General features: G+C 50.9%; 3 protein-coding genes across 3 annotated transcripts; 2 read left to right on the top strand and 1 right to left on the bottom strand.

Moving 5' to 3' along the window:
- Positions 1–844: 844 nt before the first annotated feature.
- KRP23_1729 (uncharacterized protein) lies at positions 845–2,748 on the bottom strand (the record flags this gene model as incomplete). Its single annotated transcript, XM_067886386.1, has 2 exons — positions 845–875; positions 1,859–2,748. The coding sequence occupies 2 exons, from the start codon at positions 2,746–2,748 to the stop codon at positions 845–847; spliced, it is 921 nt and encodes a 306-aa protein (XP_067749062.1).
- A 1,180-nt stretch (positions 2,749–3,928) lies between these two features.
- KRP23_1728 (uncharacterized protein) lies at positions 3,929–5,547 on the top strand (the record flags this gene model as incomplete). The annotated part of the gene is made up of 2 exons (XM_067886385.1): positions 3,929–5,093; positions 5,303–5,547. 2 exons carry the CDS (start codon positions 3,929–3,931, stop codon positions 5,545–5,547), a joined length of 1,410 nt encoding a protein of 469 aa, XP_067749061.1.
- Positions 5,548–9,885: 4,338 nt separating this feature from the next.
- KRP23_1727 (uncharacterized protein) lies at positions 9,886–12,292 on the top strand (the record flags this gene model as incomplete). Its single annotated transcript, XM_067886384.1, has 3 exons — positions 9,886–10,239; positions 10,323–12,057; positions 12,171–12,292. The coding sequence occupies 3 exons, from the start codon at positions 9,886–9,888 to the stop codon at positions 12,290–12,292; spliced, it is 2,211 nt and encodes a 736-aa protein (XP_067749060.1).
- Positions 12,293–14,797: the final 2,505 nt, after the last annotated feature.

Genomic DNA, 14,797 nt, shown 5'->3' with positions numbered 1-14,797 from the left:
CCATACCCCTGCCAGCGAGCAACCCACGGCATATTCCTTAGCTTTCCGCTCTCGTCATGGCAACCGATTCCACTATATCGAAGGTCCAAGTCAATTACTCAGTTCAGAATCTCCCAGTGTGTCATTCTGCTAGCCGCACCAAAACTTGGGATTCCGCGAGTCCCGCAGCGATGCAAGCTGGCCCGACGATGGCGATCATAACGACGGACAAAACGTTAAAATCGATGACGAGGTGTTCATTTCGCAGGCGTTCAAGCTGGCAGCACCGTCCCCGGATACACAACGCTGAAAGTGACCAAATTGGGGCTCCCCTTGTTTAACCAGCATCTCAAACACCAGTGTTTTTCACTCTTCTACTACGGTACTAAGCGTTATCAATACTTCGCAGTATGACGCTGAACAATACGACACTAAACACAAAGACATATGAGCTCATATGAGCTATCCACATTGCTTCACTCAGCAGAGCTCACTCAGTGTTTCGTTCACTTTTTCACGGAAGTAGACTTGGCGGACTACTGGCGAAGTAGCAAGTGCGAAGATGGTCGATAGCACCCGACGATCTAGCTCGAACGATGTTGGTCGAGATGCGGACCCCTCGCGCTTCATTTCTTTGTCCATCCTCACCGACGAAGGTGATATCTTGGTCGACAAGATGCTTATAAAAGCAGTCTTAATCCCCGTCGGGAGCTTTCTACACCGATTAATAGGTTTGCGGTGATACGCTCTGAAGTAGTCACCGTAATTATGGCACTCAGATGGCACGATGACCTCGAGGTGCTCAAGTGTTTGGTTCACTTCCAGCATTTCCAAAAGTGCTTCCAGATATACGTTTCTAGCGGGTTTATGGCGAACCCACCGACTGTAGCCACACCCTTCCAGATTTATCAAGCGAATACTCAATCGGTGAAGACACTTTGTGAGCGAATTGTGGTTGTTGCACAAGTCTGTTGTGAGGCCATCGAGGTCATTCCACCTGATACAAAGCTTGGGTATAGCTTGTTTTCTTGCGTGAAACTCAGTGAAGTTGAGTCGAATTCCTATCCATCCATTACACAGTGACAACTCGACCAGGCGAGGACAATTTTGAAGAATCATATTCGCGTCAAGTTCTTCGGCTGGACCATCGATCGTCAAAAATTTCAATGAAGTGCAACTTGCAGCTAACAGACGCTGTAGCCCTCCTCTTGAGCTTGGCTGAGCACAGTTGCCGAATTTAAGCGTGAGGGAAGTTAAGCCACACTCTTTAGCACCTCGCAGCTGGGTTTGGCGGACCATTAAATCAACACGCTGGACCAAACATCGGCCAAAGCCTGGAACAAGTACATTCACACGCTCACTCCTGCCATCGTCGCTAAAGGTTCGAACGTAGGGTACAGCTGCCGAAAACTTGACAAAAAGGGAATTATACTGCGGCTCGCCTTGCTTCGAGAGGAGCCACTGAACTAGAGCACCCTTCTTCAATAAAGCATCCTTGTCAGGAACATGACCTCGAGCCGCACTGTACAGAACTTCTTCGGGATGTTGAGATGATAGTACAGCCGAAAACTCGGCCATGTCCAGAATATTCATTTCATCAATATCCGTAAGTTCAAGCGATGTCAATGCGGAGCACTTCCGTGCCCTTTCCGAAAAGCACCCGTATGCCAGCCACTTCCACCAATGCTTGTGATTGATCGGGTCGTTCGAGTTTAGTCGTAAGTGTATCGTAAGATTCCTTGTCGTCTGGGTTAATACTATCGCCGAAAACATCGCTTCGTACTCGGACGGCCCGAGCGTGTAATCGCACTTCATGGACACCGTCCCCAACTGAAGCGGTATTTCTTGCTGGTTGTACATGGTCAGCTTCGAGCAATACCTCGTGTTCGCTAGCTCCTGGCTACGTCGAGTAGCATCAAAAATGACTGCCATCATCTGTCGGAACGACATGGGCGTTGCTCGGTTCTCGCGTTGTTGGTCCATGTCAGCCTTAATCGAAATTTGCGAGAACCACACGTTTTCTCCCACAAACTTGGCCATCGTCTCAGCAATTTCCGGCGCACAGCCTAGTCCACGAAGGTCTCCGATCATCGGCTCAAGTGTAAAAGTGCATCTCATCTGTCCTGACTCGACGGGTTGGTTCTCCAAACTCCAATTGTAGCTTTCCCACTCTTCCTTTATCAACCTCTCTGCATTCTGAATGCTCATCAAGATAGGAATCGGTGCAACTTTGGTCTTGGACATCGTGAACGAGCTGAAAATCACACGAACGGGGATCTCGACATCAACCCCCGGTCGATCCGGTCGCCAATTTTCGTCCATAGTTGCAATTTTCTGCAAAGAGCTCAAATATCCCGGACTCAAAATCCTTCGTTGTCCCACGCCACACAACTGGACCAAATCTGTTTCTGCCTGATGCTCCATCAACACCACAAACCGCACTTCAACTCCATTGTCTTCCTCCTGATCAGCTCCAAAATCAACCCCGCAGTGATTTGCCAAAAGGAATTTCCACCCGTCAGAGTCCACGTGGGCCACGGCCGCCAACAGAGCCAACGCCTCGCGAGTACTCTGGAACTCCATCTGGAACGTGGCTTCGTCCTTGTATTCCCCGTAGATGCCTGTGCGCGTGGGCAAAATCACTTGCAGCGCGCGCTGTTGACTGTTCCACACGTCGCCATCGCCGTCGTTCAGTCCGCGATAGTGGATTCGGTACTGTAGCACGTTGCACCAAGGGTGCAGGAAGCCCCAGCGGGCATGCGAATTCATCTCCGGAACCAGATTCTAAAATGTGAAGATTTAAAAACGTTTTGGCCAATGGAAGGAAGTGGAACATGTGATTGGATGAAGGGTAGAGTGATGGTCACACTTCAACTTGCCGTTGCATACAGGAAAACTATCAGCGCACGGGGAAAGACTAGTATGACCCAGTGGCAGATGGTGAGCAGCCGTCGGCAGTCAGCGGAATAGTGACTTGTAATCCAAGACTACAAGGGGGCAGAAGCAGCGGCAGTGTCGCTATAAAGCTCAAGGCCGGATTCTCACAGAAAACCGTTGGAGTTCACTGCGTGGGCCCGGGCCATGGTGAGGGCGTTTAATATTTACTGCTGATACTATAGCGTATACACGTACATTTTGTGAAGGTTCATGTATGTTTTTAGTGTCGGTATAAGGCTTCTATATAAAGAAAAAAAAAGCATAAACATCAAATAGAAGGATACTTCGCGTTTTGGAGATGCATGTGATATCGTCGGAGGGAAAATGCGCCGAGAGCGCAGCAAATACTTGGACCTGTCTAGTCTAAATCAGTGCCTCCTTTCGTTCTGACCAGCTATTGTTTTCTTGTAGGTGTAAGCATGTCGAAGCACAGGCGACAACGCGTACGCGAATACTCTCGATAGGAAATTATCATCCAGTTGGCTAGACCTTGCTGGGGTAGACCACTTCTGTATACTAAATTACTACATAGTAGCAGGTAGGATCGCACTAAGAAACTCCATTTTGACATCCATTGATAGTTTGGTAGTCCATTTTGTGGGTGTCAAATGTTGTTTCTTGAAGAAAAGTGCCCTAACATGTACTGTACCTACTTTTTTAAAAGTTTAAACTAAAGTACGTCTCTGGATTAAGCACCCATAAATCAAGCTGAAGATTCAAATGACACGTTTGCTATATGTGTTTTGTGACTCATGGAGATTTTTTTCCGATGGTGATAATTGCACTTTACAGACTAAAATCAGTAGATCAGTAGTAGTAGTAGTTTATGGATGAAATGGAAGTTTTCGAGCAGGGAGCGAAAATAGCTTTTCTACCAAGGCAGCACAAGATGAAACCAACGTAGAAGGCCGTAGGCGTAGCTGTCGTTAGTTTCAGTTTGTCCTGGTCGCGCTTAAGTCTTCCTGCTTCACATCCCCACCTGCAGTGATCTACCCTTCAGTATTCTAGGAGGATGGTTCGTCTTACTGCTCGCTCTTACCTCCATTTGACCCCAGAAGTTGTCGACGGGAATGTCGATCAACCATTCTATGCTAAGGTACTGCGGCTGGAACCCATTTGGGTGACGTTGCTCAGTTTGGAAGGTGGAGAAGGTCGCGTTCTCCGGAGCGTGGCCGAAACGCATGTGACAACGGCAAGCGACGTGAACAAGGCAGGGAGGGTATCGCTACTAAGACGAGCTGTATCGGTCACGAGTGCTGACCAAGTGCACTACGGGCAGGTCATCGCTGTCGACGGCGACACGGTCACTGTTGCCTCAGATGGTCATCAATTCGGAGTAAGGGCCAGCTCCGTGGAGGTGGTGGCTCCGGTGATTGCACTTCTGCTGGAGCATGTTCAGTTCAACAGCGACGAATGGAGCCCGAGTGATATCAAGGCGATCGAAGAGTCAATTCTGAAACAAGTTCTGGGTGAGGACGGAGACGTGGGCTCCAATAACATTGCTACGGTGCTCGGAGACCTGCTGGAGGATGATAACCTCCCCAGCGCAACAAAGACCTGTCACTGGGTCGATCCAAAATCTGGCAATGTTGCTACATTTACCTTGCAGCATGCTCTGGACTTTGCTTATTACGTTGACGGAGGCGTCGACCCAGTCCCCGCAAGTGTCGGGGAGTCATTCTGTCGTCCACCGGAACAGCAACGTACGCACCACCCTGATAAGGCGGGTGGATCGATAGGAGAAACCGGCGGGTTATTTGATCCGTTTACGGACGACGACGAGACCCCCCAAGACCAGTCGGAGCGGGAATCGGTGGGTCAGACTTCTGTCAGCGGACAGCAAAACCGCGGAAAGCGTCCTCACCAAGCAGTGTCAATCTCGACGGACCCGTCCAAATATCGCCAGAAGCGGATACGAAACGCGGTGGACCAGGACGACTTGATTATCGAGAAGCTCAGAGGTAACCCAGACCTCATGCATCGGTTCCTCAGTATGCGTCAGAACATCGGTGCTCTGCCAAACACAACAATTAAAAATGCAGTCACCATTGCTCAGCCGGAGCAGCTGATAACAGGGTCAACATCAAAGAAGGCGGCTCCGACGTCAAAATTCGACTTTGCCCCTCGCGAAGACCAACAGTGCGTGCATGAACGAGTGACAGCGGTGAAGCACAAAGGTAAGCCGTCTAACGTTTTTGTTAAAGGTCTGGTTCGGTCCGAACACGTGAAATTCAAGGCGCTCCCGGGAGTGTGCACTCGTGTCTATGATCTACGGTTCGGTTCTAGTGGGCTTTCAATTCGACATTTTGCCCGATTCCCGCAAGGGAAGCGAATCGCGTGGCTGTCAGCTGGAGGATCCAATTTGACAACCTGTCTGCATCGGCAGAATTTGCTCCTGCCGATCCTGCAACTAACATCGAAGAGGTGGCTGATGCATCGAGGGTTTTCCTGTCGTACGTTCGAGAATATTGCTGCGTGGAGCTGATTGAGCTGGTCAAGTGTATGGTGGAGTTCATTGAGGAAACATTAGCTCAAGTCCCGTGGAGCATAAAAGACCTCTCTGCGCTAGTCTACTGGGTCAATGATGTCCTGGAGGATTTTCGCGCTGCTGCAGAAGCAGGTGAAACCTAACAAACGTCCAACAGCGCTGTTCGTCTGATGACCGCCTGTTGCGAGATTTGATGTTTGTGAAACTTCATCGTCAAGCGACCGATACGAATCCCGTCGTGTTAGACGCACCCTCCACACAATGCAGTTCACGGGGACCGGCATCTCAATAAAACACTATCGTACAGCGCGAAATTAAAAAGAAACTCGGGAAAATCCCTCATGGTGTTCTGCAGCAGTTACCGGTGCAGGTCGACCCCGCATCTTGGCAGTCTCGCAGTCTGTGTATGCGATTTTTATCACGTCTTGGGTGTGAAGCCGAAAGTGACGGCGCGTGTCCAAGCGAGCGCGGGCACTTCGTACCCAAGAATTTGCCCCAACTAGTCAAGAACGAGATCAACAGACGCTTTCGTGGGTTGAAAGACGAATACAAACATCTTTGACTCCTCAAGGGTAGATCGACTGCGTGTCTTCCTCGGCGAGATGATACAGCGCAGCAGCAGCACGATGGAGCGATCAGTTCTGTCCTCTCAAGTAACGAAGTACTTACGACGCGCCTTTCAACAACGAACCTCTCGCACGGAGTAGGTGAGGGAGGTACAGGTCATTGTCGGCCGAGGCAGTTTCATGCAACTAGTCTGGGAGCATCGCGTATGATTGAGAAGACACACCGGTCCCAAGTACGTGTTGGCGGCACCATCAAATCAGTGCAGTCTACAATGGTTCGCTTGGGAGGTCCCGGTCCTACAGTTACGGAGGCAATAAGCAACGCTGACAGAGTGCTCCGGTCCCAAGTACTTGTCGACGGCACTGCTAAGCCAGTGCTACAGGCAATGGTTCACTCGGGAGGTTCCGGTCCTACAGTTACGGAGGCAATGAGTAAGGCTGACAGGGTGCTCCGGTCCCAAGTACTTGTCGACGGCACTGCTAAGCCAGTGCTGCAGGCAATGGTTCACTTGGGAGGTCCCGGTAGTTGTCAGTCGAGGCCATGCTTCCAAGAAGAGAAATCTCAATCAAACAGCGTCGAGCGTACTCCTGTCCAGTCATCGGGTCGGTTCACCCTGTCGAAATTGTCTGCTCAGAAAATTCAGCGCGAACTGGAAGAGGAACTACTCCGACAAGAGTGTAAGATATCGGCCTTGCACCGTACCATGGGGTTCCGGCGTGCTAAATCAAAGGATGCCTACACAATCGACAAAGTTGCGTGTGCGTCCCTGTCTCGAAATATTCGCGATCAGAACATGACTGTCGAAGAAGCCACGTAGTTTGTTCGAGGTGAAGTTCCTCACGATCTCAGGCCCAACAAGGCCCTGGACATCGACAGACTACGACTGGTTCTGGATGGGTACCCTCACCTTGACCGTCTAATTGCTATAGCGGAATATGGCATCGATGCCACTTGGCGCCAAGGCTCAATACCTCGGCGATCTCCCCCGAAATACCACGGGTCATGCAGGCGCTACCTGAATGCAGTGACAAGAAGTATTCGTGAGGGACAAGACGCTGGCCAGTACCTGGTGGCAAATGCAGACATTCTTGATCAATGGCCGGAAGTGGTTTGCAGCCCCTTGGGAGCTGTAGAAAAGAAGGGTACGGATCCTGCAGAAGAAGTTCACACAATTCACGATTTGTCATACCCCAGGAAAGATTCTGTTAATGCCTCATTTGTCGTCGAATCCGTCCCCAAGGTGCACTACGAATCCGTGACAATTATTGCGAGAAGAATCGAGCACCTAGCCATCCACGGTCACGCTGACCGAATTCGGATTTTGAAAGGGGACGTTAAGGGCGCCTTCCGACATTTGCGTACTCGTGCAAATCAAGTATTCCGCATGGCAGCCTTTGTGAAGGAGCTGGAGATTGTCATCATTGATATGGCAGCACCGTTTGGCTGGTCAGGCTCACCCCCCTATTACGCCCTCTTCGGTCGCGCGATATCATGGTTGATGGGATCGAATTCACCGGCTTCGGTGTCTGATGCCGTCGATGATAATCCATTTTTCCAGTATGAATGGGTGGATGATCATATTCTGGTTGAGCCCGACGTTGGTGACCGACTACTATTAGCTGAAGCAACGCTGAGGCATGCCATGCTAGCTGTCCTTGGTCCTCGCGCCATTAATGAGGCCAAATTTTCTTCTTGGAGCTCTGAATTGGTTGCGTTAGGTCTTCGGTGGAACACAGTGCGACGCACCGTGTCAATTCCAAGTGAAAAAGTCTCCAAAGCAAGGACTCGCGTCCAGAAATTGCTAGAGCGTGAAAAGTCCTCAAAAACAGAATTTCATAAAGTGCTCGGGTCACTTCGGCATGTAGCAGTGTGCCTTCGTACGGCGAAGCCTTTTTATCAATGACTGCAAACTCAGTGCAATGCTGTTCCTCGATTCGATAGCGTTCGTCTGTCAGAAGGATCAACAGCATGTAACAGTCTTGCGCCGAGGAAGGTCTTGCTTGGCGTGTCCGGCGTGCGGTCCTTGGGTAGGCAGGTGACGAGGTTGGTGGAGGGGTTGTTGCTATTGAAAGCAAATTGAGAAGTGATTGAGATTGAGCTGTTTGCTTTTACGGATGTCCTTGAGACCACTAGTGTCCTACCCTAAAGCCTATCCTTCTCTAATCTCAGCTGCTATCTGTTCTACCAATGATCTTGTCTAAAATATCCACGTAGTTGTAGTTTCATCAAAAATCCAGTTCCCATACTGGATATTATCAAATCTTGATGATTTAGACCAATCAAATTAATGATTATCGGACGTATCAGATTCTTGTTCTTATCCTTGAATATCTTGCGCCATTCAGATATTGGTAGACATGCATACGAAAATTTATTGTTCAACCAGATTGGTTGTAGTTGCGGCAATACCTGCCGCTGACGGCAACTGCGTCACATGACCTCCCTTCAAGAAGACGCCTATTTTGAAAATGGCTTCGGTCGCTTCTTGAATTTCCAATAGAGGTCGATGAGCCCAGGAATCTGCTTTAGATTCTCAATGGGCTCCCAGGTTGCATCAGCTCTGAATTCACCTAGCCACCAAATCTTGTACTGCGGTTTTCCCTTGTACATGCGGTGATCAATCATCGCTTCAACGAGTTGTCCTTCGGTTCCATCGGCTAACACGACTTTGTTCACCTGCTGCCTTCGCTTTGGGTCCTTGCGATACGGTTTCAGCAATGATGTGTGGAACACAGTATGCAACTTTAATCCCTTCGATAATCCCAACTCATAGGAATCTTTTGAGATCTTCTTTATCACTGGAAAAGGTCCAATGTATCGTGGAGCAAGTTTCTTCGACTGGGCATACCCCTTGTGACGGATATCCAAATTCTTTCCGTCTAAAAGCACCATGTCGTTGAGGTGAAGCGACTTGCCAGTTGGAGAGATTGAGCGATTCGGAAGGGACTGATGGCATGAGATCGCGTTTGGAGGAATCGCGATGGAAAGATTGCGGATGTGTCCAGTTATGGCCAGTTGTGTACAGTGGTGTCCAGTTATGTCCGGTTGTGTTCAGAAGACATCCACCTCCGGATTGAAGTGGATACATGTCGACCTGATGAGTATGGCGTAATCATTTATGCCGACCTGATCAAGATCGATATTGAGTCCCAGGATCGCAACTAGTGATCATGGGATAAGTTATGCCCTGGCTTTCAATGTTTTGGTAGCAGCTACACCCATGCTTTTGCACACTTGCATCTGTTTGGTATGGAAACTGTGGGGCACATTTGGTACCAAGTTCGAAATGTCGTTTGTGCTAGAGCTGTCGTTTTCAGTCCGAGAAATACAATATAAGCACGATTCGGTTTTTAATTCCTAAGGCAAGGAACAAAGCGTATTCCGACAAATGAATGTACATTGAATTGATAAAGCACACCCCATGCACATCTGTACTACCTGTGCGAGGTAAATTGCGGCTTGCAGTTGCACATTTGCCGGGGACATCTGTACTTAAGTATGGAAGATAGTCTGGTGTCTTGCTGACTGTGCTGCACGAACAAGATTACTGTGTAAGGCACCTTTTGTCGGGCTCTTGACACTTGACAGATTCTGACTCCCATGACATCCGCCCTCGGATACTTGAAAACGCTTGCAGTTGCTCTACAATATGTACAGTTGTGTACCTCGTTTTACGTCCAATCGCACTACCGTTGCAGAAATGAGAGTCGGACACTACTCGTGTATGTATCGATAAGGTAGGTCGTCGTCGATGGTCTCGTTGATGACCACACATGTCATGTTTGCAACTTTTTATGGTGGCAAGGATTACTCATCCTTGCAGTGCTGCGCAGGAGACGGAGCTTAGGCACGCGTGTTTCATTCACAATTAAGCCTCGTACTCCTCGAACCTCCGCTGCCACAACGAAGCCGCCATGCGTACTACCAGCTATCTTTTGGCTCTTGTGCTGGTTCTCTTTGCCTCAAGCTGCTATGGCCTCCGTTCCGACGAACCCACCCACAAAGGTAACGCAGAGACTGCTATCGATCGCATTGAACCCACGGTAGTCAAAAAGAATGACACAAGCGGAGACAATGACTCAAAATACCCCACAACTGAACCTCATGCCTTTGACTCAAAGACCCTTGATGAGCAGAAGGAAGAGCGGGGCGTTTTCGACTTCTTCAAGTTTAAAAACCTGTTCGGGAAGAATCTCGCGCCTACGAAGGCGTTGTCCCAGAAGATCCTCCCGTCCGACACGGTGATGGCAGTTGCTCAGAAGGCGGAGGTATCCGTTGAGGCGGATACCTTTATTTCCGGAAGCATGAGGCTTCGCATCTTAGGTAACCACTCTGCCAACAATAGACATAGCGGCAGGCAGAAGCAGTGGAGAGAGAACCATTCGGATTTTCTCCCAGCAGCACACAAGTCGACAAAGCGCAGCAACTCAACCTCAAGTCCAACTCTCTTGTCCACATCAAGATGGCCACTCCCCCTGCTCTCGGCGATCTGGCACTCGTGGGCCCAGGTCATGTTGAAGGGCTTGCGGACTTTCAGTATGTGGAGTTAGTTGCAATCGAAGCCGACATGGCGATCGTCAAGGTGGTGGGACCAGACGCAGAGGACGAAGCAAGCCGACTGTCCATACCGTTGGAAATGTTCGGCTACCGGACTGTCCAGAACCTTGAACGAGAACTCTGGCCGGGTTCATTCGTAGCCCACCCCGTCGCGTTCATTCGCACCTCGGCTGCAGGTCCAGACGAATGGGCTTATGCAGTGGTGTCCGGCTACACAGCGAGCGAGTCTGTTACAACATTGCACCTTGTCTGTCAGGATACCACCACTCGACTCCCGCTGTTACCTGAAACTCCGGTCATTAAAGTCGATGCTCTCAATTATGCCATCCAAACCGGCGGAGGTGCGAACCCCATCGCTCTCAGCGCCACTGAACTACTCGCGGCGCATAATAACGTCGTTGTCTTGTGCCGCCGCCGGCGCTCGGGCCTTCCCGATACGATCACAAGGTCCCTGACAATACCATTTAATGGTAGCGACGTGGTCCCGCTTATACGGCCCACAACGCTGCAGCTCGTCCGCGATAGACGGCAACACATCGTTGATTTTCACGTCGCTGCGAGAACCAAGCGTCCGGACAACATGTATGTCGACAACCACGCCCAAGACATTAGTACCACAACGGCATCGGAGGATAACCCGCCAAGGCTGGGCCGCCGCCGGACTCGACCCGATGATGATGACGAGAGTGATCCCGACGACAGCTCTGAGCACAATCATGAACCAGTATTAGCAGACATTTCTTCAGATGACGAGGATGTAGACATTGTGAGGCAAATGCATCGGCCTCTCTCCAAACGACGGCGGATCAGCCGCAGGAGGGACTCCAGCTCCGACTTCGACAGCAGCACCAGCGAAGATGAACACAGCAAACGGAGAGACCGAGGAGTTGTCTTTCACCCATCCCCGACGGAGCGCCGAGTCCACAAGGCCATCGTTCGCCGACGACACAAAGGTAAGCTTCCTCAATTCTTGCTCCAGACGGCCCAACAGTCCTCTTCTGTCGATTTCATTGGAACGCCACCGATACTCCGGGGCGCCTGGCATTTTGCGTTCGGTGCTGGCCTCTCAATCATGCACTTCCGGCGGGCGCTCCCAACGGATGAGGTCGCGGTTATCGAAAATGGGGTGAATATGTGGGATTTCTCCTCAAAGAACAATCTAAGCCCTCCTCCGAAAGCTACCAGCTGCAGCGATCTCATCGGCGCGCTCTCAGCTTTCTACAAGTTCGGGAAGTTTCTCTACAACAAGGCCACAAAACGTTTTATTGCTGCTGCGCGAGACTTCATCATTGGCTACGCCGACAACGCACCGCAAACTGTAGTCATGGCACGGCTGCTCACTCACTGGATCAACTGCAAGTTCAGCAGATTCCGTAGCCTACTGGTCACGAAAGGACTGGAGTCCGCCCTTCATGTTCGCAAGGAGTTCACCCGCAACGACGAAAAACTGATAGCATTGAAGGAGTCCATCCCGTCGTGGCAGCAACAGACGGTCGGTAGTCACCCTAGGGGAACCGAAAGCACCGGCGGTAAGCACCAGCGTCAGCCAGACCAGCGCAGGCCGAAAATTCCATCATCTGTGATAGCACCGCTCCCGAAAGGAGATGACGGCCGACGCTTGTGCCTTCGATATGTGTCGAAGGCAGGCTGCACATTAGCAGACTGTGCCCGAGCGCATTTCCGACCAGAATCGCTGACAACCGACGCCAAAAACGTCATCATACAGAGGTGGAAAGTCTGTCCGACGAGTGCAAGGACTTATGAGGCCAGGCAACCCGACCGGGGATCGAACCCAAGAGCGGAAACAGTGACAACCACAGCGCTAGTTCGTGCCATCAGCATTCACGATTCATGGCGACTCTCAGCGCTACACACCGGCTTAACGTCACTACATTTCGCGAGCACTGGGCATCCGTGGCGGCTCAGTTCGACATGAAAGTGCTGGGGTCAGAGTCACTAGCCGATCAAGATGACATAAATTATGATGAGGTGGCCTTTTGGTCCCAATTGGCGTATCGCGGCAAGCTAAGCTTACCCGAGGTTGTCAAGGCGTTGCGCGGCCAGACTCTATCTGATCCACGTCCAAATAAGGATCTCTTCGAGCTCCACCAATCGAGCGACCCAGCAATCGCAGATACCGTAGCTCAATGGAACGAGATCGTACGACACGGCGTCGTTCCAAGGTGGAACGCGTCAAAACCGAACCTTCAAACCATTCGGCCAACGAACCAGCGCGGCGTCGATGACCATCGGCAACATGTACGCCGTCACCTCCGCAAAGGTCAAAAAGAAGGCCGGTACCTGATTGTCAACGCGACATTGCTAGACCAATGGACAGAGGTTTCATCAGCCCGTTGGGGTGGTGGACAAACCCGGTGCAGGCGAGAATGACATACGTCCTCATCAACAACTACGCGTACCCATCTAATGCCTCGGTGAACGATTACACGGATCGGAGTGATCATCCTCCGATCTCGTACAATCCGCTGAGAGCAATCGCAAAACGAATTCACGGACTCAAAAAGTCCGACCCTGCTGCATCCGTACATCTAATGCTGGGAGACGTGGCCGGGGCGTTCCGCCACATTCCCCTTCGCGCAGAAGATGTACACATGTTCAGCTTCCTGTTCGATGACCTCCTAGTGATCGACCTCTCCCTCGGTTTCGGATGGTGCGGATCACCAGCTTACTACGCGGTAGCTGGAAAGCTCATTAACCCCTCTATGAGTTCGGCGACAGCGACTGTCAGCGTTTCAAAGGAAACGTGTGGTGCGACGACCACACGCTGGTGGAGATCAACGAAGGCTCAAAATGTCTCGAAGCCAATCTGGCACTCCGCCGGGCAATGGCGACGGTGCTGGGACCGACCGCAATTAACGAGAAAAAATTACAGGGTGGTCTACAAGACTCAAGGCCCTGGGACTATTGTGGGACACCGAAGCTGCGTCCGTCTCGATTCCACCAGACAAGATCCTGAAAGCGATGAACAGGGTATCGGCGATATTGGCAGCTCGGGTCTCAACAAAGAAGACGCTTGAAAAGGTTTTGGGCAGCTTACGTCACGTTGCATCGTGCTCAAGACCAGCTCGTGCCTTCTTCCAAAGATTACAAGTCAATGCCAATGAGATGCCAAGATTCGGATCGAGAGCTCTATCAGAAGATGCTCGTAATGACCTTATGTGGTTCCGCGCGGTACTCCACCAGCCTCAGCACTTCAACTCGATCCCGGTGGCAGAATTTGCAGACTTACTAGAACCCGAGGTCTACGTACACATGGACGCTAGCGGTGACGGACTTTGTGCATTGGACCCTCAGGCGAATCGATATATCCGTCAACGGTTTAGCAGCGGTGAATCGGAAGCCTTATCTATCAACGTACGAGAACTCCGTAGTGCGGTACTAACCGTACTTCACTGGGGTCCACGCTGGAAATCCCCGGACAATAAGCTCAAGCGCATTGAGTTTCATATCGACAACACTACCGCTGTTACCTGGGCTAATCGGCGAGCCAGCAGACATCCAACGGCACAGATGTACAACAGACTACTCTCACTGGCAGAATTCCAGTACAAACTAGTGTGCACGGCATCACACATACCCGGCAAGCTCAATGGGATGGCAGACGCGGGATCGAGGGCCTGGAGTAACGCCGATCCCATCTCAACACTGTGGACTAACCTATCTAAATCGTGGTCACAGGACGCAATCAAGCCACCATTCGACGATCTATCGGCCGTTTGGGCTCAATGCTGCTCCGGCACTCCCTGGCAGGCGCTACCAGTACCAAGTATCGCCAGCACTGGAAGCAATGGTGCAGATTTACACAGCAGATGGGGTGGAATCGGTAGCTCACTGCAACAAACGCCTCCCGTCGACTAGGATATTTCGCTACTTCATGCTGGGCACAAGGCGCCAACCAAGAGTTCAAGGGCAACCAACACAGTACCATCATGCTGAAGCTCGCCAGTATTAAATGGTTCCACCGGCGGTATGCGATATACAGCTCGTATCATCTCCGCGGTTGAGTATGCTACTCCAGGGCATCAAACGACTGTCGCTTCCCAAGAGGAAAAAGCAACCAATCACTACGCCATTCTACACCTGCTTCACCGCACCCTCGACTTGTCTCGGCCGCATCACCAGCTTCTGTGGGGCAGCGTCCTGATCGGCTACTTCTTCATGCTACGAAGGTCGGAGTATCTGCAGATCGGCAAGCAACGTCACTTTTACTGCCTCAAAAATGACAACGTGTATTTCTCAGACAAACAC

This window comes from Phytophthora ramorum (assembly GCF_020800215.1).
Source record: "Phytophthora ramorum isolate Pr-102 chromosome Unknown Phyram_PR-102_s0002, whole genome shotgun sequence".
Lineage (NCBI taxonomy): Eukaryota > Oomycota > Peronosporomycetes > Peronosporales > Peronosporaceae > Phytophthora > Phytophthora ramorum.
Note: the sequence above shows the minus strand (reverse complement) of the source record. Positions and strands in the feature narration are given on the sequence as shown.